This window comes from Natrix helvetica, assembly GCF_964273705.1.
Source record: "Natrix helvetica genome assembly, chromosome: 1".
In the NCBI taxonomy this organism is placed as follows: Eukaryota; Metazoa; Chordata; class Lepidosauria; order Squamata; family Natricidae; genus Natrix; species Natrix helvetica.
This window is the reverse complement of record NC_138548.1, coordinates 240,631,546-240,655,183: the sequence shown is the minus strand read 5'-3', so window position 1 is coordinate 240,655,183 and position 23,638 is coordinate 240,631,546. Positions and strand designations below refer to the sequence as shown.

The window sequence follows — 23,638 nt, the reverse complement described above, 5'->3', positions numbered from 1 at the left end:
GATAACTTGTGCCTCCAGAGGTTTTTCATCCATTTGTAATCTAACATCCCTGGGGTTCATAATTAAAGGCAAAATAAATGGGCATAGAAGTGCTCATCCTTATCAGAATTAAAGCACAATGGAATAAGTCAGTGAATTGGTATCAGCCACCACGTTCAGAATTTAAAGTAACATCAGTCTACAATTAAATATCCAACAAATTAATGATTGCAATCATCCAGAAGGATTAAACTATACCATCTGTTCTCAACCAATAAATTTGCTATTATAACTAGCCAGCAACTGATTAGTACCATATAGACCACATATATTGCAATCAATCTAACATAAATAAGAAAAATGGTTCTTCTAGATTTGCAAATGATTCGTTTTACACGTTGCAAATGTTTGTTTAGCAGCAGTCTGCAATGAGTAATCTTTGTCAATCCTTGCTGATGAATAGCATAACTGTATTAGTTTCTTTCTGATTGACGATGGGAAATTGAATGGCATGATAGCAAGTAATTAGTCACAATATTAGGCAGCAGAAAGAAGGAACATTGGAGTCTGAATATTAAGAGAAAGAGAAAAAGAAGTCGTGTACAATTTTACATTGTGTGATTTGACTGTAAATTCCTAAAGCCTGCTGAGAGGTTTTCCCCACATTGTTGGACACAAGGTTTTTTTTCTGGACTGTAATTGTCTACTGAATTAAATGTTTAATTTTTATAGTTACATTTGAAGCTTTTAATTGAAAACTCATATCCTCTCCCAAATCTAGCTATCATTGTTGGAAGAACATCAGTATAAATTCCAGCCAATTCATTTGAATTCTTATTTATTTCAAAGAATTTTAGCACATTTTCAGTGATACCATCAATTTTAATGGTGGCCTTCAAGGCTTGAGAAAAAAAGCATTTCTTCTTCCATCTCTGTTTAGGTACATATTTAGAGATAATTAGTTTTCCCTTATTGATCAACTCATCATCATAATAATAATAATAATAATAATAATAATAATAATAATAATAATAATAATAATAATAAATATTTATTTCTTAGCCGCACCCTCTCCCGAAGGACTCGGGGCGGCGTACAACAAAACATAGGAAATAAATATATCGACATACATATAACAAAACATATACCAAGACATATATACGACATATACAAGGAGGAGGTGAACAGATAGATAAAAACAAGTAAAAACACAATGTTTAAAAACCCCTAAATAAATTGAATGCAATTAAAATACCCCAAATAAAAAACCCGTCAGGAGCGATATAGTTGGATCAAAGTTGAGCCAGGCCAGCAACTTGAAAAAGGTGGGTCTTGAGCTTTACACGAAAGGAGCGGAGGTCAGAGGTATTCCTAATGTCCGGGGGGAGGTCATTCCACAGGGCTGGGCCCGCCACAGAGAAGGCTCTACTCCTAGGCGCCGCCCCTCGACACTGTCTGGTGGACGGCACCTGGAGGAGGCCCTCTCTGTGCGAGCGGATTGGTCGCAGGGATGTATGGGACAGAATACGATCCCGCAAGTAACTAGGTCCTAAGCCATGGAGCGCTTTAAAGATTGTTATCAAAACCTTGAAACGCACCTGATAGACCACAGGAAGCCAGTGCAGCTCGCGCAGGAATGGTGTCACATGGGAGTACCTAGTACTCCCCATAATTACCCGCGCGGCTGCGTTCTGGACCAACTGTAGCCTCCGGGTGCATTTCAAGGGAAGCCCCATGTAGAGAGCGTTACAGTAGTCCAAGCGAGACGTCACCAGCGCATGAGTGACTGTGCGTAAGGCGTCCCGGTCCAGTAGGGGGCGCAATTGGCGCACCAGGCGAACCTGGTGGAACGCCCCCCTTGCCACGGCTGTCACATGGTCATCCATGGACAGCCGGGCATCCAGGAGGACGCCCAAATTGCGCGCCCGCTCCACGGGGGCAAGTTGAATGCCCCCGATGGCCAATGATGGAATTAATTGGCTGAACCGGGGAGCCGGTACCCACAGCCACTCTGTCTTGGAGGGGTTGAGTTTGAGTCGGTTGTCATCCATCCAGATCCGTACGGCTTCCACACACCGGGACATCACTTCGATGGCCTCGTTGGGGTGGTTCGGGGTGGAAAAGTACAGCTGAGTATCATCAGCGTACAGATGGTATCCCACCCCGAAACCACGGATGATCTCACCCAGCGGCTTCATATATGTGTTGAACAGGAGTGGCGAGAGGACCGACCCCTGTGGCACCCCACAAGTAAGGGGGCGTAGGGTCGACCTCTCCTCCCCTGCCAACACACGCTGCGTCCGGCCAGAAAGGTAGGAGCCGAACCACCGCAAAACGGTGCCCCGGACCCCCAACCCCTCCAGCCGGCGCAGCAGGATACCATGGTCGATGGTATCAAAAGCCGCCGAGAGGTCTAATAGGACCAGGATAGAGGAACAACCTCTATCTCTGGCCCTCCAGAGATCATCCACCAATGCGACCAAGGCCGTCTCCGTGCTGTGACCGGGGCGGAAGCCGGACTGGCGCGGGTCTAGATAATCATTTTCCTCCAGATGCCGTGGAAACTGGTAGGCCACCACACTCTCTACAACCTTCGCCAAAAAGGGAAGGTTGGAGACAGGACGATAATTGGCCAGCTCCAAAGGATCCAGGGAAGGCTTCTTGAGCAAGGGTCTCACCACCGCCTCTTTCAAGGCGGCCGGGAGAGACCCCTCTCTCAGCGAGGCGTTCACTAGGTCCAGGAGCCAGTCTCGTGTAACCTCCCAGGATGCCAGTACAAGCCAGGAGGGGCACGGGTCCAATAAACATGTGGTGGGTCGCAGTCGTCCACGCATTCTGTCCAAATCCTCGATGGCAACCAAGTCAAACTCCTCCCAGGTCGATTCCTCAAGACTCGCCACGGACGTCTCCATTGGACCACTAACAGGGACCCAATCCTTCCGAATTTGAGCGATTTTATCCTGCAGATATTTCCCAAATTCCTCTGCTCTGCCCTGTAGAGGGGCCTCCCGCGGTCTCTGAAACAAGAGGGAGCGGGACACCCGAAACAGGGCGGCAGGGCGGTTCTCTGCGGATGCAATGAGAGTGGCACAATATTGGCGTTTGGCCACTCTCAATGCCACAAGGTACGTCCTTAAATGGGCTCGTGCCTGTGTTCGATCAAGTTCGGAACGAGAGGATCTCCAACGACTCTCTAGACGTCTCTTGCGGCATTTCATCACCCTCAGCTCCTCGGTAAACCAAGGGGCCAGGGTGGATCGTTGCCGCCGGAGAGGCCGCAAAGGCGCCACCCGGTTCAAGGCCCCGGAAGTCGCATTATTCCACGCGACCACCAGGTTCTCTACCCGGGGGCGGGTCAAGGTTACAGGAGGTGGCCCAAGCTCCGTCTGGAACCTATCTGGTTCCATCAGGCGCCTGGGGCGGAACCATCTAGTGCTTTCCGGTTCCGCCTCCCCGCAGCGGAAGGTAGCACCAGGGAAGTCAAGACGAAGGAGTGAGTGATCTGACCATGACAGGGGAGTGATGGTTAAGTCCCCTCCTCCCAGATCACTCAACCACTGGCCAGAGACAAAAACGAGGTCCAGAGTGTGTCCTCCCTCGTGTGTCGGGCCCTGAATCATTTGAGTCAGGTCCATGGCTGTCATGGAAGCCATGAACTCCCGAACCCTCTCTGATGCTTCTCCCATCGATGGCAGGTTAAAATCCCCCATCACTAAAAGTTTGGGGGTCTCAACCGCCACCGATGCGATCAGCTCGAGGAGTTCAGGCAGGGCCGCTGATGTATAGCGAGGAGCCAGGTATACTATCAGCAGGCCCAACTGTCTCCCAGGGCCCCATTTCACAACAAGGGATTCACATCCGGACATCTGTGGCGCAGTAGACTCCCTCGGCTCTAAGTCCTCCCGAATAATTACTGCCACCCCACTGCCCCTTCCCTGGGCCCGGGGCTGATGAAATGCTCGGTAGCCTGGTGGGCACATTTCCACGAGGGGAAGACCTCCCTCGTGGCCCAACCAGGTCTCCATTATTCCCGCGAGGTCCGGCTCCCCCTCTAAAATTAGATCGTGAATGAGGGGGGCCTTGTTAACAACGGACCTCGCATTGCATAACAACAGCCTCAGGCCCTGGGTCTGTAACTCTTGACCACCTAGACCGCGGTGATTGGTACAAGCGACCGGGTGTAACCAGCAACCACGGTCTCCCAACCGACTATAAGTTCTTAATCTGTCCTCGTATCTGCCCCTCCCTGCGACCGTTGGAATTAAAGAGCCCTGTATAGGAATGATATCCTCCCCCTCCTCCTCCCTTCCGCTCCTTCTGCTCACGACCACACCTGGAGGCCCAGCTCTCACATCGCTCCTGATCTGACCCACCCGCCCCCGCCCCCCCACCCTGGAGCCCCCTAAAAAGGATAGAAAACATTTCATTAAAAACCCCCTAAGTTTGCGCTTCCTCCACCTCTCTGGGTTCACAAACCCGTCATCAAGGTGGGCCCCGGAGGGGGCAAAGGGCCATGCCTGCGAGAGGGGGGATTCCCGCAGCTGGAGCAAGTCCGACCTCGAATACGTAATGGTAAAAAGCTATGACAAAGTCAGGGTGCTGTTGATGTTAAAATCAATAAGCCAGGATCTAATGGGAGGAAAGAAATGTCCATGATCACAACTAGGTGGGAAGATCTTATGTTGGCCAGGTGATCGGTTGGAAGATGGATGGTAAATAAATAGATGGAGGCCTGGGTGCGGTCCATTATGGGCGGAAGAGGGCAGATAGTTTGTAGTAGCTAGTTGTTATAAAATAGCAGATGGCGAGGGTGGGAGGGGGAGAGGTAGTAGGAGTAGCCCGGCAGGTGAAATGCCATAAGTCATAAATATCATGACATTTAAAAGAAAAACATGTTAATTTGTTATTTTCTAAAGCTTGAAGTTTGATGTCCTCAGTTGGCACTTGATTGTAGAACCTAACAGGAAGGCATGGCCCAATTTAGTAGTATTTTTGTTAACACCAAGGGAGGGGACTTGTCTGAATAGACCCTTTTCCAGAAATAGGAAAATCCCTGGGCAAGGTGAGGCCACACCTTGGGTGGTCTTTTCACTTCAGTCTGTTGAATCATGTGCCTCCATGGCGCAAATCACATCTCTGAAGCAAATCTTAAGTTCTTATGTTTTCAAATGTTTAGCATAAAACTTCTATTACTTTAATAGTTATTTAACCACTTATAATTCAACCACAACAATAATTTAACAGTAACTGAATCATTTACAAACAATAGTTGTAGGCTTAGTGTTTGGAAATGTCTGTTAATTCTCAATAAATCAAAGGCGTTCTGTAGCATTTAGGATTGTCGGGCCATATCTAAATGATGGAATGAGTTTTAATGTAAAGTATTACTACTCAGCGCTTTCTGGCATATGATATTTATGGGAGGCTGCTCAAATGGCAGAAACTCATCCTGCACAGAGTAGATGCTGTACATTCTCTCCCCCCCCCCCCCCCAAATGTCCTCTCTTGCTATTTTCAAATCTGGATTTTACAAGATAGATAATTCAGCATGGAGAAATGAGATTCATGGAGAAGTTAGTTGATAAAAATATTTGACCTGTCCTTTAATGCTTGGCTTATGGTGGCTGGTTCTGTGGTTGAACTTTGGAATGAGAAACCTGCTTGACAATTCTTGTTGAGTTGTGCAGTGTTCCTCAATTAATACGTTGTGTGAATCCATTAAGTCCTGTCAATATTCCCCTGAGGTCACTGTAAGGAGGCATGGGATAAGAGTAGGTACCGTTATCCTCAACTTACAATTGAAAAATGTAATTTACATCTGGTTCTCGCATTTAGGATTGTTGCAGTCACATGTTCAAAATTTAGGCACTTGGCAGTTGCAGCATCCTGGAGTCATATGATCACAATTTGTCTCCCTCCTAAGCAACTTTTGACAAGCAGACTGCACAGGGGAAGCTGGATTTACTTAATGGCCATGGCAAAAAAGGTAAAATCAGGGGCAACTCAATTAATGATCGCATCACTTTAATCTCCATTGTGGCTGTAAATTCAGGACTATCTGTGATCTCATAGAAGATTCTAACTAGATACAAATTATCTGAGCCCTTTTTTTAGCTGCTTAGTTTTTCCTTTACGGCTAGAGAAAACTTGCATCCCTTCTTCCATTATTTCAGTGCGCCTATATCCTATAACCAATTTTAATGGGAGAAATAGGTCTCACTGATTGTGATTTACATGCAAAAGGATCAAAGTGCCCTGTGGCACAAGAAAACATTCATTCGAAAGCAAATGAAACTCCATGCCATAAAAATGGGGTTTATTTGCTTATATGAAATGTTACATCCTTATTTATTGACAGAGCAATATTTGTGCTGTCATTAAAATGGTACAACAGCTGCAAATATTAATTTTGAGAACTTGTTTTGATAGGATAACACCTGGGGACAAACCGGCATGAATTACAAGAAACAAACTGACTTCTTCATATTGTTTTCTTCCCCATGTGGGGGCGGCGGGGGGGGGGGGGTGAGAATCTAAATGGTTAAAAACACACTTTCTCTCTTTTCTGTAGAGGAGGGTGTATATAACATCAGTAAGAGCTTCATGTAATGTATTTCAGATTTCCCTTCTTTCTACCTTTTCCCACCCTGTCTTATTTTCCCTTCTTATTGTAGTCTCTCTACTACCACCAAGCCGTCTAATTATTACCAGCTTCCCCATTCCTGCCACTTTTCTCCTTTCCCTTTTTCCCTTCATCATCAGTTAGCACTCCATGGTGCTACCTTGCCCACTTCATTTCTGAAGGTTTCTCTGTGCCATGTGGTTGGCATGCTCTTGTTCAGTGATAACGTTGAAAGATAAAGTTGTCCAACAAATAAAGTTTCAGAGGTTCAGTGACGCCCCCAGATGCTGTGTTTCTGCCTCAAGACATTTCTGTATCGTAATTTGTTCCCCAGAATAGTAGTGAATAGCGCTTTCTTAAAGCCTTATGCCGTCAAAATAGTTCCATAAGCATCTTAGTCATCACGATCAGTGGTTTGTTAGGAAAGTAAAACAGGGAGAGAGAAAGGCACAGCTTTTGGTATGTGCACTAACCTAAATCTTCAGCGTAGAGGACCCTCAACAGAACTGAGAGACTCTACAAAATTGTATAGATGGTGACGAGGTGAGTAATCTGTGGTTTAAACAGAGAAATTTTTAGGTGAAGTGCAGACCCAAAATTCTGATGTTGGAGAATTATCTTTTTCAGGTTCTTGCCCTAGTAGTTATGTCTCATCCTCTCTAAATGCACATATGCAAGCACAACAGAGGAACGGAGGGAGGGAGAGAGAGGGAGGGAGGGAGGGGGAGAAAGGGAGGGAGAGGGAGGGGAAAGGGAGGGAGGGAAGAAAGTATAATTTGGCAAAGTTTTTTTCCCTAAAGTTTCTTCATTTGTTTCCTGTTTTTCCAGTAAAAGGAATATTATAGGGCTGTCAAAATCCAAATTGCTGGCTATGCCTTTCAAGGGCAAAATAAATACACATTTGCTTTGTGTATCAGAACGTTGCTTATTAGAAGGAAGGAAAAGTGGTAATCAGCATAATAGGTATTTTTCTGATTATTTAGAGCACGGATATCAAACTCGCAGCATCATGCTGCCGTCACATTACCTATTGCAATGTTTTCCCCTTCGTGCAGCTGAAGTGCGCGTGGCCTGCACATCCAGCCCGCGGGCCACCAGTTTGACACTCCTGATTTAAAGACTCTTTTGTTCCCCCCCCTTTTTTATTTTGCAATTGTATGTTTAGAATTCTATGAAAGTGTTTTTTCTGTAGAGCTCTGGCAGCTGTGGGATTCCTTTCTTTTTAAGATATCCATTCACTTTCACTAATTGTGAGCTCCCTTTGATGTGCATGTTAGGCATATGGTAGAAATTCAAGTGAGGAAATTGCCCATAAATACCCTTCTCCCAGCTGAAAAACTGCTTGCCACTCGAGGGCTTTAGTGATCATGTCTTAGAAAGATGCCAAAGGGAGAATGCGATTTAGGACATAAATTTTGGAAATCGGCGTCTTCATAATGAAATTGTAAGATACAAGGCAATGCTTGCATTAATGCAGTCCCCTATGAGTGGCATTACTGAGTGACAAACTGCAGTGTCTTTCTTGCAGCTGCCTGTCTTTTGTTCATGAACACAGATGAAAGAGGTGAAATATTGTGCCTGTAATGCTAAGGATCATCTCTGTATTAGGTTTCTGTTTATTCCTTTAAAAATGCAAGAACCTGAATAGTAAAATGGGTAGCGAAAGATTGCCGGGCCATTTCGGAGATAACAAAATGCATTTCATTTTGGTAGCCTGTAAAATAGTATTGTGAAGGGATATTGTGTAACTTGAGATTGTATAACGTCATTTAAGTGCAGGACTTATTTCGTCCTGCTATTGCTTGTGGTGGCCTGTTTCCTGCTCATTCTCTTTGACCAGACTTTCCAATGCAGGAATGAATAGGAATTGATTTTCAATCTTCATTCAAATTTTACTAAAAGAGTTGAAGCTGATAGAAAACCAAACATGACCCAGGGTAGATGAATTGCTTTTCTTCGTTGGAAGAAAAAAACTTCCAAGAGACTTAAATATGAAGGCCAATTACAATATTATAATCTTCAATTGGTAGTCATTTTTTTAGTAAAAAATATTTCAGTTTAGGCAGCCAGGTCATTTTTTTTTTGGTCTTCTCGTGTTATTTCTCTAGAGAAGTAAAGTATCACACAGGAATTGGTCTGATTTCAGTTGTGCCTTACAGGAAAATAAAATTATTATACAGGTAGTTCTCATCTTACAACCACAACAGGGATTGAAATTTCCATTGCTAAGCAATGCGGTTGTAAAGAGAGAAATCATGTGACCACATTGCTTAGCAACTATAATCCCAACACGCCCCATTCTTGTCGTAACTCCAGATGTCAGGCTCATTAAATGGAAGGAGTTCCAGAGAAGGAGTGTGGGAGGGGTGTAAGGAATCATTAGGGGGGGCAGTATAGACTGCACTCAAGTTTGGGGTGTGTGTGCTGTAGTGTGGCATAAGTGCAGAGAGTCTAGAGAAAGAATATGTTGTGGCTCAGGCCTTTTGGGGTGCTGCAGCTCTGGGGCTGCAAAAGGCCTCTGAGCCACATTGGAGTACAAAGGTACAGACGCTTCTGGAAACCTCAGCTGCCCCAGCCTAGGCCACAACATGGCTGAGGCGGCTGAAGTTTCCAGAGGCAGATGTACCTTTGTATCCGCTTCTTGGGAAGCTTCAGCCACACTGTGCTCCACAGGCCCTGTCATGCCCACTTTGTCACTTTCCTCCTGCTGATGAGGCACACTTGGCCTGACCCTACTTTGTGTGAGGTAGAGCTGCTGGCCAAACCTCCTTCCAGAGGCCACTCACACTATTGTCCAAATCATGTGGCCTGTTCTCGTGATACTTCAGAAAGCCTTCGGGAAGCTTTTGAGGTGTTCCCCAGGTCTTGCAAGAATGTGTGTGCTATTTGGAGTATGATAGGCATCAGAAACCAGGAGACGGTGAGTTCTAGTGCCACCTTCGACATGAAAGGTGGTTAGGCTACTTTAGCAGCAGTAGTAGCACTAAGACTTGTATACCGCTTCACAATGCTTTACCACTCTCTCTAAGCAGTTTACAGAGTCAGCCTATTGCCCCCAACAATTGGCTCTTCATTTTACCCACCTCGGAAGGATGGGAGGCTGAGTCAACCTTTGAGCCTGGTGAGATTTGAACTGCCAAATTGCAGTCAGCAGAAGTACCCTGCGGTACTGCACTCTAACCACTGAACCACTGCAGCTCATACTTTAGGCCAGTCACTCCCTCTCAACCCACAACATTAGGCTTGGGCAACAAGCTGGTTGATCAATTCTGGTTGCAATCAATGGTTCAACACTTGGTTGATCAGGAAAAAAAGTGAACCATGCACTTGTGGGAAAAACACCAGGAAGAAAAAAAATGTACTTCCCAAAATCTTTTTTTAAAATCTTTATCTTTACCTTTGTAATTGCTTTAACTGTTATAGTTCTTTTGGCACTTCATATTTTGAAGAGAATTGTTTGTATATTGGTGGATATTTTGAAGTTATTTTATTGGATTGAGTGGTTTAATAATAAAAATGAGATTTTGTGGGAAATTGTCAAAATGATGTACCAACAATGCATAGTCATTTATTGATCTTATCCTTGGTAGAATTTTTTCTTAAATATTAAAAAAGGAATGGAGAAATGTAAAGACATGCAAATTTAGTAGAAAGGTAGGAGGTAACATGTAGTATGTAATGAGGGATGCGTATTTGTAGACAGAAGCAAAAATGAATTTTGTTATATGGGAGTGAATAAACCTGGATATGTTAGAAGAAACAGAAAAGTAAATAGAAGGGAACGTACATGGAATATTTAAGAAATGCCAGGAGAATAGATCAAGAGTAAATGGCTAAGGAATGTTCATAGAATAGGGAGAATGAATGAGAATCAAATTGCAGAACAAATATATATAGGAAAAGTAAATGGCGAAAGTATGGATTTAGTTAGATACTTCTTTCTTTTTCCCTGACTTCTTTCTTTTTAATTTTTTTCTACATACTGCTTATTGTTTTTTCTGCATTTGATTTAATGTTGCTAATCTTAAAAGAAAATAGCATGATTGGTATATACATGAGTATGTTTTAGATAGATAAATGCATGGTTCTTTTTGGTACATCTCAAAATATTTCAGATGATTTTCAATGATTGTGCATTTCCATTTGCAAAAGCAAAATTCATTCATTCTTTACTTTTTTTTTTTTTTTTGCAACTAGGCCCGGTACAAACAAAGTCTAGATCCTACAGTTGATGAAGTTAAGAAACTATGTACTTCATTGCGTCGAAATGCCAAAGAAGAAAGAGTCCTTTTCCATTATAATGGACATGGTGTCCCCAGGCCAACAGTGAATGGAGAAATTTGGGTCTTTAACAAGGTATATGAATTGCAAATTGAGCTAAATTGCAGTCTCTCTTGTACATTTATATTTCCTAGGTATCCAACACAGTATAAAACAATAAAAAGCAAAATGTTCATGTTTGATTATCTAGCTGTTTGTTCATTCTTTTTGTGTAACTTGAAGCAAAATTATGATTATGTCATAAAAGCAAATGGAATATATTTTAAAGTGGACATAGTACCATCTGCATTACAAAGCATGTTTTTATTACCTATTTGCTAACTTACTTGCCAGTATTGGTCAGGTCTGCTGAAGTTTGTTTTAGCTATTATTAGGATTCTTTTAAAGGTTTCAATTCGAGGCTATGATGGATAACTGTTTTGCAATATCTTTGCTTCTCTGTATGCCTTCTTCCAAAGAAAGATGGCAAAATACCCAAGGCAGAAAAATAAAATACCCTAGCCATGAGGGCATTTTGACTGTAAGGAATAAGCATAAGCCAGAGGTGTCCCACCTCAATTGGTTTGATTTAGCTAAAAACATCTGTCTAAAAAGTTGATAAAAACTGCAACTGGCTGTTCTGACTGACTCATGCGAGATAGTGCTTAAATAAAATAAAAAAACTTCATTATCTGCCAGCTACTTTAAAGTGAGCACACTTTGAATTGTTGGTGTTAACTTCTCAAGTTCTAAATAGCTTAAGGCATTTTTCCCTGGGGACTGTCTGGCTGTTAAGATCTCGACAAGAATTCCTTTGGAAGAAGCCTGCATTTTCTTGAGACCTGTCTTTCTGATATGAAAGCTGCAGGGTAGTGGAACACATTCACTTGGGAGTTGTCTTTGTCTCTTTTTAGCCAAAGATTTAACAACCTGTCAATATGCGTCTCCTTTGCCAGGTTCTAAATGTTAAACTATTTTTTTTCTGCCTCTTTAAGTATTTATGTTTTATTGTTAACTTTTTGTTCTTTCTAATTTTATTAATTGACTTGAGTATTGTTACAATAGACAGATAGTTAAAATACTCTCCACTCATGTTTATTTAGAGTAATGGTAATTTGAGTGTCTATTGTGTTGGCGGGGAGGGTGGGCAGCCCAAAGTACAATTTATTTTAGCATCTATTGTTTATTTCTGGCAATAAAACCACTATGTTCTGATGCTGGTTGAAAACCCCTGCCTTTATTTGACTAGGCCCAAAACCAGAAATCCTTCTTATTTCTTGATTCTTTTGTCATGTTGCTCACTTACCAAGTAACAGATATTTGTCTGCTTTTCTGACATTAATGCAGGAATACCTATTGCAGACATACTGTAACTCTCAATGAGATGCCTGATCCACAGGGAAACCCCATTCACAGGGGAAACAAATGATTAGTGAGGCTTTTTCATTAAGTTCTTCTTCCCCATCCCACTTCAGTTTGCTGAGGAAATGCCAGCAAGTATTTTCACATCATTGACAAAATAGGGGAATTTATTGGATGAGTAAATTCTGTCTAGGGAAATATTCTAGAGAGATAGATTACAGGAAAAGTCATTTATACCCAAATGGTTAGTTAAAATATATTCAAGTCTGAACTTCTCATAAGTACTTCAGTCTACAGACTCTTGGTGGTACAAAGATAATAACAAAATGTATAAGCGAAGGGCTATTCAGGCAGAAGATGACCAACACCGGTGTACATGTTGGCATTTGCCACTTTCACAATTAGACATTAATAATCACTTTGATCCAGGAGACAAATATCCCCCCCCCCCCATTATCCAAAGAAGCCAGGAGAGACAAGGATCCAAGTCAGAGGTGGACAAGGGCATCTTAAAAAGCAAACTACCCATTTCCTCAGAGGTAACAAGGCAAAAGGAAAGCCAAGTGCCTTGACAAGATGATGGCCTAGTCACTGCACAATGTCCTGCCCAAGTGAATTTGAGTGACTTTACCAGCAAAATGTCAAGCAGCATAATCACAGGGTATCTCCTACCAAAAAGAGAGTTGGCTAGCAGGAAAAGAGGTGCTGGAAAACAATCAGTTGAAGATCCCAAAGGTGCTTTTTTTTCAGGAGGCAACTGGACTTTCTTGTTTTTTCTTTTGAAGACGTTTCACTTCTCATCTAAGAAACTTCTTCAGGTCTGACAGGATACTGGCGAAAGAAAAAACAAGAAAGTCCAGTTCCCTCCTGACAAAAAAGCACCTTTGGGACAACCATGACCTGGATGACTGAGAATATCTACAGACTTCCAACCAGTTGAATACTTTGCCTACATTATTGGCCATGGAGTAGACCTGAGGGCACACAGCCATGTTCAGACAAATTAAGTTTTCATTTTTCTCCATCTGCATTTGAAGCATCACTTCTGCCAGTTCATCTCCTGAAAGCCCTTGGAAACCCAACAAGCTACCTATGATGTCCAGTAGAAAGAAGCCACTCAGGTCAATTTTGTCAAGGGCCCAAGATACTACTTCATGCGATTGGTAGACAAGGCCATCAGCCAAACCAGCCATAAGATTTATTGTGTTTTTGTTGTTGTTTAATGACCCCGTAATCCCTTGCGGTGGCTCAGTGGCTAAGACCCTGAGCTTGTTGATCAGAAATGTCAGCAGTTCAGCGATTTGAATCCCTAGCACCATGTAATGGAGTGAGCTCCTGTTACTTGTCCCAGCTTCTGCCAACCTAGCAGTTTGAAAGCATGTAAAAATGCAAGTAGAAAAATAGGGACCACCTTTGGTGGGAAGGTAACAGCATTCTGTGCGTCTTTGGCATTTAATCATGCTGGCCACATGACCACGGAGATGTCTTCGGACAGCGCTGGCTCTTCGGCTTTGAAATGGAAATGAGCACCGCCCCCTAGAGTCGGGAACGGCTAGCACATATGTGCAAGGGGGACCTTTACCTTTAATCCCTTGCATCGGGGGTGGGGGGAGTTGGGGCACCTGAATGGAGCTGAATGTTTACTGGCCGGATGCCCTTCCTATTGCCAATGCAGAGTTTGCAGCTGATATTTACTCATTGTGCCCAGAGAGAGAAATATCTGCCTCTACCTAGGATCAAACTCACAGCTTCCTGATTGTGAGACAAGACTCCACCTCTAGGCTACTGCACCACTCAAACTGTCCACAAGATCTTTGGGGAAAATCCACATGGTTCTTGGGCCATACTGATATATAAATATTTAGTTAAAAAATGCACATTTCTATATGACATTTCCTCAATAAATAAAAATGTAAAAGACCCTTGAAAGACCTCCACTTTAATTCTTCTGGAAGCACTTTAAAATTTGATCTAATCTAACAAATAATAACAATCTAGCTTCTTAAGGGAAGCTGCACCAATATTGGTGGGACCACAGTCCCTATAAATTAAATAAAGCTGAACATACTGTATGATATGTTTTATAAAGTGAAGGGTGAATTTCACTGGACAAATGCTATAAAAAATGTGCATGTTTCAATTCTTCTCAAAATTTTCAATCCCTTCCCATCCCCAATGTGGCTCCAACATTGTTGGAAATTTTATATCTCTACTCACTACTTTGAATCTGAAATTTTCCTATCCTTTTTTGCCTTTTGTGCAAAGGGTGCAAAGTTTTAGATTGAGTTTTCACATTGATACCATGGAACTAATAGAGAGCAGAGAGGATTTTTATACTGCATTTTGGAAGCCCTTGCCCATCAGAAGGCAAATTGTAAGGGGGAAATGCATCAAAGAGGCACTTTGCTTCTATCAGTGTCATCTTGTGAGTAACTTGAAAAAGCATGCTTTGCCTTGCATGATATGGAAGAGCTCTTCATATGCTTCCATACTACTGAATTAATAAAGAGTCTTATTTCAATCAAAGTTCAAAGAGATTTGGATGGACTTGACTATTGGACCCTATTCAAAAGCATGCAGTTCAGTGCAGCGGTGAAATTCAATTTTTTTTACTACCAATTCTGTGGGCGTAGCTTGGTGGGTGTGGCTTAGTGGGTATGGCAGGGGAAGGGTACTGCAAAATCTCCATTCCCACTCCATTCTGGGGCCGCCCATAGGTGGCATTTGCTGGTTCTCCGAACTACTGAAAATTTCCACTACCGGTTCTCCAGAACCTATCAGGACCTGCAGGATTTCACCCTGGTTCAGTAGTGGAAAAAAATGAAGCAGCCTGCTTCTTGGACATGTAGAATCTCCATCACTGGAGGGTTTTTGGCAGCTACTTTTCAGGGATAATATCAGGATTCCTGCCAAGGCAGGGGTGCATTAGATTATCTCCAAGGCCCTTTCGGCTTTTGTGATTCTGATTCTGTGACCTCTGGTTATAGTGTTGGTGGCTGTCCTGAACACCATATTAATTATTGTTTAAACATGATTTATTCTTAAATCATAGGAAGCCCTTTTGGATTCTAAAAACCTTACTGAAGGCACCAGTGATTGCTAACGCTATACTTGTGTTTCTGCAGAAGTACAAACAAAAAGACAACTTTATATGCATACAGTATTTGAAACTTGCATAAAAACATAAATGAAAGACAAAAATTTGGGACCTTAGATACTAATAAATCTACTGTCCCGTATGTTTCATGTGATGGAGTGTAATTCATAATGATACTTTAGTCCAGGGACCATATGCTACAATAAATTGGTTAGTCTGTAAGATACCATAAGGTTCTGGGTTTCTTTTAATATCCATATGCTATCACATACATATTCATATATATAAAAATGTATTTAAATTGGACTTGCCTTCTGTCTCCAAACAATTGACAATAGCATAGCATGTAAGACGTTACTGTTTTGTACTAAAGCAACCAATAATTGTAGAAAAGTGCGTTGATGTCAGTGGTCCTCCTGGGTCATAGATTGAGATCTTCTGTTTCTGCTATCACTCGCAATTAGATTGGCATGCAGTTGAATGTTCTCGAGATGCCCTTGGTGATAGTGCCATGGTTGTGACCTTCCACACAGCTATAGAATTGCAACTCTTGATTAGAAATGCTGCAAAATTATGACTTTATCCTTCAGTGGAAAGCATGTGAATTTTCAATAGATCCATACAAATCTACAGGCCTGTCATTTTCTATAGTGCTGTATTTGATGATAGATGAAGCATAATGTATTCTGATGCTTAGATTAAAAGGAATAAACCATGAGGGTGTATTATTTTATTCTGATTTGATTCAACCAAGAAAGCCAGCTTTCAGCTGCTTTATTTATGTCAGATTTGTGCATCCATGGGGATCTAGGTGGCATAATTTTAGAAATGAGTCTTACTCAATGTGAAGAATAAATAAGATTTTCTTCTACTATAAAAATGGGTTTAAAACAGGAGATAGAAGAGGATACAACTCATAATAGTTGCATCAGTTCGGCAGTTTTCAATTCTTGCCAGCTCAAGGTTGACTCAGTTGGTAAAGTGAGGAGCCATATTGTTGGGGCAATATGCTGACTCTGTGAATCACTTAGGGCTATAAATCTCTGTGAAGCGGTATATAAGTCTAAGAGCTATTGCTAAGTGCTATAATCTGATGGTGTTGAATATAGATTTTAAAATAACAAACTATAAGAATGATATAGACAAAGATATTACAAAGGATTTACAAATAAAACTGGTTGATGCCTTAATAGCTAAAAGGGGCACACAAATAATACATCAAAAGAGTGACTTAGATTGCAGATTTCATTTCTTATCTTGGACTTATAAAAGGGATGTGTTATACTTAAAAGGAATTCCTGAGAAAAGATAAAGGGAATTTGAAAAGGGAAAATAAAAAGAACTCAGCTTTTGGAACACTATTTAAAATTTAGGAATAAACATTAAAACCAGAAGAGAAGAAATATAAAGTTGCTTATGTGATCAAGTTTAAAATATATGAAATATTTCATAATAGATTTTAATGTTTTTTTTCTTCACCAGGACTGTATGATAAAGTTTTAGAGTTTTGTTTATAGATAAGATATGGGAAAGATACTTTTGTTGTATTTTTAGTTATGTATGATGTTAAAATTGAAGGGAAGTGTGAAACTTGCAAGCTTCTGAGAAGAGATGAAGAGAAAATGATAGGAAATTTATGGGACACTATTTGAAGGAATTACAGATCAAGATTTTCTATATGTTGTTTCTGGTAGCTGTTAAGGGAGTTTTTCTTGATGGAATAATAAGGCTTTAAAGATTTTTTTATAGATAACAAGCTAAGATATAGGAAGAAGAGCTTTTTTGTTGTATTATTAGAGAAAATGTAATTATTCTGGTAACTGGATTTTTTCTGTTTAAAATTGAATGATACTGTTTTATTATTTGCTAATAGATAAAAGGTAAGATATGGAATGAAGTGATATCTGGTTGAAATGGTAGAGAAAGTGATAAATTATTAAAATTGTACTTGCCGATGAAGGGGGAAATAATTTTTTAATATATTTTTTCTTTTTAAATATATTTTCCCTTTACCTTCTTTTTCTCTCTGCATTTTTAATTTTTTATATCCCTCTCTCATGGATATATCTGTTTCTTTCATGATCTAGGCTAAATTCATTATTCCTTAAGCTTAATCTCTTTACGTCTTCAACATAGTCCATAATTATCTATTTTCGAATCCAAGGAAGGAAACCAGTTCACTTCTTCAGTTTCGATTGTAGATTCACTAACTATGCAGTTAAAGTAACATTGTCTTCTAAATACCACAACTTTATCCTAGGTTTTTTTAATTGCCAGTTTTACTTCCAGAATTAGTTTTTCTACTTCTTTTTAATAAAAAGATGGTGTCGCTTGCATAACTCAAATTGTTAATCTTCCAGTACTGTCATTTTTATGTTTGCTGGGTAAATTGAATAGCTATGTCCTTTAGTCTAAACCACTCTGTTTCTCCAAGTGCAGTTCTTGAAGTAGTTTCTTGTATACTGCAGAGATGATTATTACTATTACCTCTACCGCAATTACTGTGTTTGAAAGATCCATGAATGGGAATTGGCTGGCATATCAATTTAATACATTGTTATTATGGCATGATGTACATAGAAGTCTTGCCAAGAAAATGTCCAGGCAGCCACCATAAGTCAACACTAACTGGAAGGAACACATACCCCCATATACAAAGACCTTGTAGTAGTTAGTGAAACTGCTATATTTCCTATTCCTGTTGTTACTTTTCATTATCCATCTTATATTATTTATCTGATTTCATGTTTGTCTGTCTTTTCTAAAACCTGCCCATTTGTTCTGCATTTCTTGCTTGGACTTTATTTATCTTTGAAAGATCTTAGGAAAACTTTGCTGGCATAAAGAATAAATTCAATAATTCAGCTTTTGCATTTTCTGACATCTTGTTTCGTTGCTTCAACTATGTAACTGACCTCTTTCAGTCTCTCGGCAAAAAAAATCTTTTTCCATAATTGTTGCTACAGGTACGTTAGCACTTTAAAGTTGCTGAAGCTAGTTAAAGGGTTGGTGGTATTTAATTTGTGGTACTGGTACTTTCTTATTTAACAGCCTTTGGTATCCTATTTTTAGTGCCGCTGGATCTTGAGCATATATTCTGCAAAGGTTTTAATTATTTAATAATCCTGTTTGTGAATGGTTTCAGCCAGTGGTGAGTTCTTACCGGTTCGGACCGGTTTGGCCGAACCGGTAGTAGTTTGGTAGCCTGGATCGCTGGAACTGGCAGTGACCCAGGCCTGCCATGCCCCCAAACCAGTTCTCTGGGTGGCACTATCTTATTCTTCAGTTCTGCGCATGCGGAAAACAATTTTAATTGTACTGTGCATGCGCGTGCAGCTTATAGCAAGCATGCATGCAGCACGCCCATGGGCGAACCGGCAGTAGTGCCTGCTGGAACCCACCCCTGGTTTCAGCATATTTTCCATTTTATATTTTATTATATTTTACTAATTTTATAACAACTTTAGGTTGCCTTATAAAGTAAATGCATTAATTTAGCTTCATTTATCCTGTTCCATAGTTGTCCTTGGGTATTTGCCTGTGATTTTTCTGATCATAAGAAAAATCTTTTATTCTAGTTTTATTATTATATTATCCTAATTTCTATTATTCTTGATTGAAATACATTTCCTTGTCCTTGCTTGAAATTGTAAGTCTGTGTTCAGTAATTGCCCTGTTGCCCCAGGCTTTCATCTTCCATTTTTCCATGGCTAGCATGGTAGCGTGTTGTGGAAGCTAAATGGATCGTTTCTGTTTTGAAATATGTTCACAGTGTCTCTCCTTTCTTCCCATTGACCCACAGGTTCATTTGCTGTGTAAGTTAAGCATAATTAAGCTATTCCCTACATTGATTTTATATTTTGAGTTTATGTTCTTGAGATCATATCTTGCTACCAGAGTTATTTTAATTTTTTAGATCAACTTGTACCAGTAATTTACAGTGTGCTTTAATGTCTGTGCCTAGAAATACCCTAGTTCTATAAAATCTATGTCACTGTACTGTGTTTCCCTGAAAATATGACATACCCCAAAATAAGTCCTAGCCTGATTTTTTTGGGGTAGGCCTAATAATATGCCCTACCCCCAAAATAAGCCCTGGTGAATGGGGGTGGGTACGGCCAGTACAGAGGCAACCCTTCTCTTCTCTGGTCACCTCAGGGCTGCTCAGCCCCTTGGCTGCGGGATCAACTGATCCAGCAAGGGCTGGGAGGTCTATCTCTCGGGGTGCCTGGAATGTTTCCAGCGTACTCTTACTAGCCCAGCCCTGGCCACAGTGCGAGGCAACCTTGCAGCCGAGGCCAATGTGAGAAATGGGCTCCCTCACAGCGCCACTTCTCTGGGCCTCACCTGCCTCGAAAGCCAGGGATGCTGCAGGGATCCCGGCCATGTAAATGCTGTTGTTCACAAGCTGTGCAGCTGCTCCATCCGTCCACTGCGTCTGCGCCTGTTGGCCACCGCCTGCTCCAAACAAAGTGGTGGGGAGGCTTCAGGACAGCACCCTTCTACGTGCACCACCCTGGCAAAGGTAAAGCAGAAGCAGGCAGGGGCCGCACGGAGTTCCTCCAATGGCCTCCCCAGCCCTGGCACTGCTCATGTTGATCTTGGCATTTCACCTTCCTACCTTTTGCAAACCTTTAGCTGTGAGGTTTGTCATACCAGCGCAGCCTTTTGGAGCAGAACTCTGCATGGTTTGTTGTGGCATTCATGTGTGAACGGAAGCACCGCTGTGAGCTTCATCACACCAGCGCAGGTGGTGTCCTGCTGTTTGCAGCTGAGCCAGTATGTTGAACCTCGTGGCAGTACCACTTGCGCACGCAATGACACAACAAGCCTTGCAACATCCTGCTCCAAGAGGCTGTGCTGGCATGACGAGTGTCACAAAGACTCATTTCTGGTGGAGTTTGGGGGAGGGAAAGAAAGGCCAAGTTCTCTGCTGCTACTTCTGAAAATATTTGAGAATCTGACCAAGAGAGAAGGGATACAGATTTCCATGCCTTCCCAGACAGGTGGTCGTTTCACACCTGCAGCATCGGAATGAGCCCTGTGAGAAGACGCCGATGGAGATACAAACAGGCAAAGTTCATTGAAGACACTCCCTCTCTGGCCGACCCACAAGACACTCCTGGGGATAAATCAGACACTTTGCTGGAGAAACTGCCCCACGCTAGCCCAGGCTTCTTAAATCTCTCGCTCACCCTGCCTGGGGCTGTTGAGGAAGAGGAGGCGTTTATCGATAGTGGTGCCTTTTAATTTCTCCTAGAGGGTGATCCTGGATATTGAATCAAAGGCCTGCTTAAAATCAAGGAAGGCCACAAAAAGAGAGGATTTTTAAAAATATATATGTATTTTTGTACTAAATGGCAGAGTACCAAGATATGATCCACCGTAGATCTTCCTTCTCTAAAACCGTCTTGTTCATCTTTGATTATCCCCTCTGAAATTAGCCAATCTTGAAGTTTATAATTTAGGTATTTGGCATACAGTTTACTAATAACGCTTAGAAGACTAATGGGTCTATAATTGCCTGGGTCATTTCTATACCTTTTTAATAAATTGGTATGATAATTGCTACTCCTCAATCTCTAGGCATATGGCCTGTTTTATCTATAAATGTAAACCGTGATGCTAAAAGTGGAGCCCACCAACTGGCGTTCTTTTTGATTATTGCTGGAAGGACATTATCAGCCCCGGGTGCCTTATTAGCCTTTAGGGCTCCGATCAACTGGGATATCTCTTCTAGTGTAACAGGGGGCCAGTAAGGAGTTTGGTCCAAACTAGCTTGGCTCTCCTTGGTTACATAGTCAGGATCTGTATAAAGCTCCCTAAAATACTCTTCCCAGGCATGAATCGGAACCTGATTTATTGGGGGTAGGGGAGGTTTTCCCAATCCCCTGGTGATGTACCAAAAAAGGGATGTATTTTTTGTCCTGACTGCCGTAATTAGTCTATGCCAAGCAGGGACGTGCGGTCAGGGGAGGCAGGAGAGGCAGAGCCTCACCACTCCCATCATGAAAAAAAAAGGGAAAAGCGAAAAGGCACTGAGGAGCCTCGGGGAATGGGACTGCGCGAGCCGCGGTCCCCTCCATGTTGACTCAGGAAGGCGGGGAATGGGACCACGTGTGCAGGACAGAGGGAGGTGCAGGAGGCTCCTCTAGCCTCAGCCTCCTTCCTGCACACGTGGTCCCATTCCCCGCCTTCGGTCGGGTTCTGATCCCGGAGCTCATGTTCCAGGGCAAATGTGCATGCGCTAGTGGCTCCCTTCCTCGCACTGAGCAACGGACGGGCAGTTGCTCACGAAAGCAGAAAGTGCGACGGGCTTTTCGGACTGTCAGCTACCGTTTCCCTGCCAGCTCGCTCACGAAAGGACCCTGGAAACCGAGTCGTGGCCGGCGCCTTGTTAAGAATTCCCTGCCTTCCTGATGACATCACCAGCCTCACCAGCCATAAACCTCATCGCACGTCATTGATGCCAAGACTCCTTCAGAGCTGCACTTTTCTTTTCTTTTAGAAGGTTCTTATATTGTGCTTTCAGCTGCTTTAAGTAGTAAGTGTGATCCTCAAAGGGGGCACTTTTACTTTTCTTGTATTCCATATTATATATCCTTTTTAGTTGCATGCAATCTGTATCGAACCATTTTTTGTTCTTTGAAACCGGCCTTTTGGAGTGAGCTAGAGCTTCGATGACAGGGATATGACCACTGAAAAGCCGGCCTTCAGTCGCCTCTTCAAGCCTACATTCTTCAAATTGTTTCTTCACAAGGCCAAGGTGATCAATAGTTCAGAACTGGCCAGTACCTTGGATGAGGCTACTAAGGAACAACCAGCCAAGAAGGCTAAGAGCAGCGCCTTCTTTTCTGAAACACCTGCAGAACGCGAGGAGGTTCCTACCCCTCAGCTCTTCCTCGACGTTGTCCAATGCCAGTGGTCTCAGCCTGGGTCTATCCCAGCTGCTAGTGGTTGTGACAAACGGTTATATGCGGTGGCTCCTGAGATGGAGAATCTCTTCTAGTGGCACAAGGTTGATACCTCTGTGGTCGCCCTTACATCTTTGGCACTCATTCCCTCCAATCTCATGGAGAGACTGAAGGCAGAGGACAAAAGAGCGGAATCCTCATTCAAGAAAGTTCACAAGGCCGTGTCATGGGCCATCAGGGCCACGACATTGGCTTCCTTTTTCAACAGAGCCATACTCATGTGGCTGAGACAACTATTATACAAGATTCCGGTAGAGGACACCAGGCTCCGCCAGGCTTTAAATAAGCTGGCGACAGCCACGGACTATTCAGCCGATGCCACCCTTAATGCTGCCAAGTTTGCCTCAAGGGCTATGGCAGCCAATGTGGCTTCCAGACACCTGGCTTGGCTTCATCATTGGCAGGCAGATATGTGCTATAAATGGAGTCTGGCCTCTGCTCCTTTCAAAGGGGATAAACTCTTTGTAGAGGCTCTGGATCCAGTCTTGGTCGAGACCGAAGACAAGAAGAAGACCATGCTAGTCCAGCGCAAGAAATCTGATAACAGGGTCTTTCCATACTCCTGTAGGCAGCCTTTCGACAGGCTGACTCTGGAACGTCTGCTTCCCAGTTCCAGAGACCATATTCCAGGGAGCAAATAGGTACCAGGACAGATAGTCCTTCAGGGACAGGGGCAGACAACAGCCCTATGGCAAGTGACCTTTCCGAGGGGCCAATACCAAGCCCTTCCGCAGAGCAAAGTGTCTGTTGTCCCAACTTGCCGATTGTTGTTTACTGAGTTTTACATATGAAATTATGCCTCAGATCATTTATCATGTAATCATCTTCTGTTTTTCCTCTGTTTATTTAGCATGGGGGGTGGGGGAGGCAATTGCAGTTATGCTCTTCTGCGTGCCTAATTTGTGGTGGCATTGAAAGGGCCATGACAGAAGAAGGGTAGATGTATGTATCTTTTCCTTTCCTCCTTTTCTCTTTTTGCCTGTCTTCCTAACTCTCTTTCTTGGTAGAGGGGGACAGCAGTACCTCAAAGAGGGAATAGGAAATATTAAATAACATGATTTTTCCTCTCTTCATCAATGTAGCAGCTGCCTAATACTCTCTTACAGGCCTCCCTTTGAAGGTTTTGAAGTACCTCCATTCACCTTCACAGCATACGAAACAAAGGGATCTGACTAATGAGACATTAATGGACTCTAGAAAGAAAGGATGAACATTCTCCAAACCTCTCCTTTTCTCAATTATATTTCCTGCATGTTTGATAATTTCTTTAATATCATACATTTTCAGGGGGGATTTTAAAAGTCTCAGAATTATTCTTCCGGTCTTCAATGGCACATTGTGAAT

General features: G+C 42.4%; 1 protein-coding gene across 3 annotated transcripts in view; it reads left to right on the top strand.

Moving 5' to 3' along the window:
• Positions 1–23,638, top strand: part of RPTOR (regulatory associated protein of MTOR complex 1) — a 423,475-nt gene that overhangs the window by 128,290 nt on the left and 271,547 nt on the right. For all 3 annotated transcript variants that reach the window (XR_014174604.1, XR_014174605.1, XM_081944023.1), the window contains exon 4: positions 10,799–10,957. Coding sequence is in view for 1 of the 3 variants with exons in the window: in XM_081944023.1 (XP_081800149.1) it covers positions 10,799–10,957 (159 nt within the window). In the remaining 2 variants the exon portion in view is untranslated. The remainder of the gene's footprint in view (positions 1–10,798; positions 10,958–23,638) is intronic.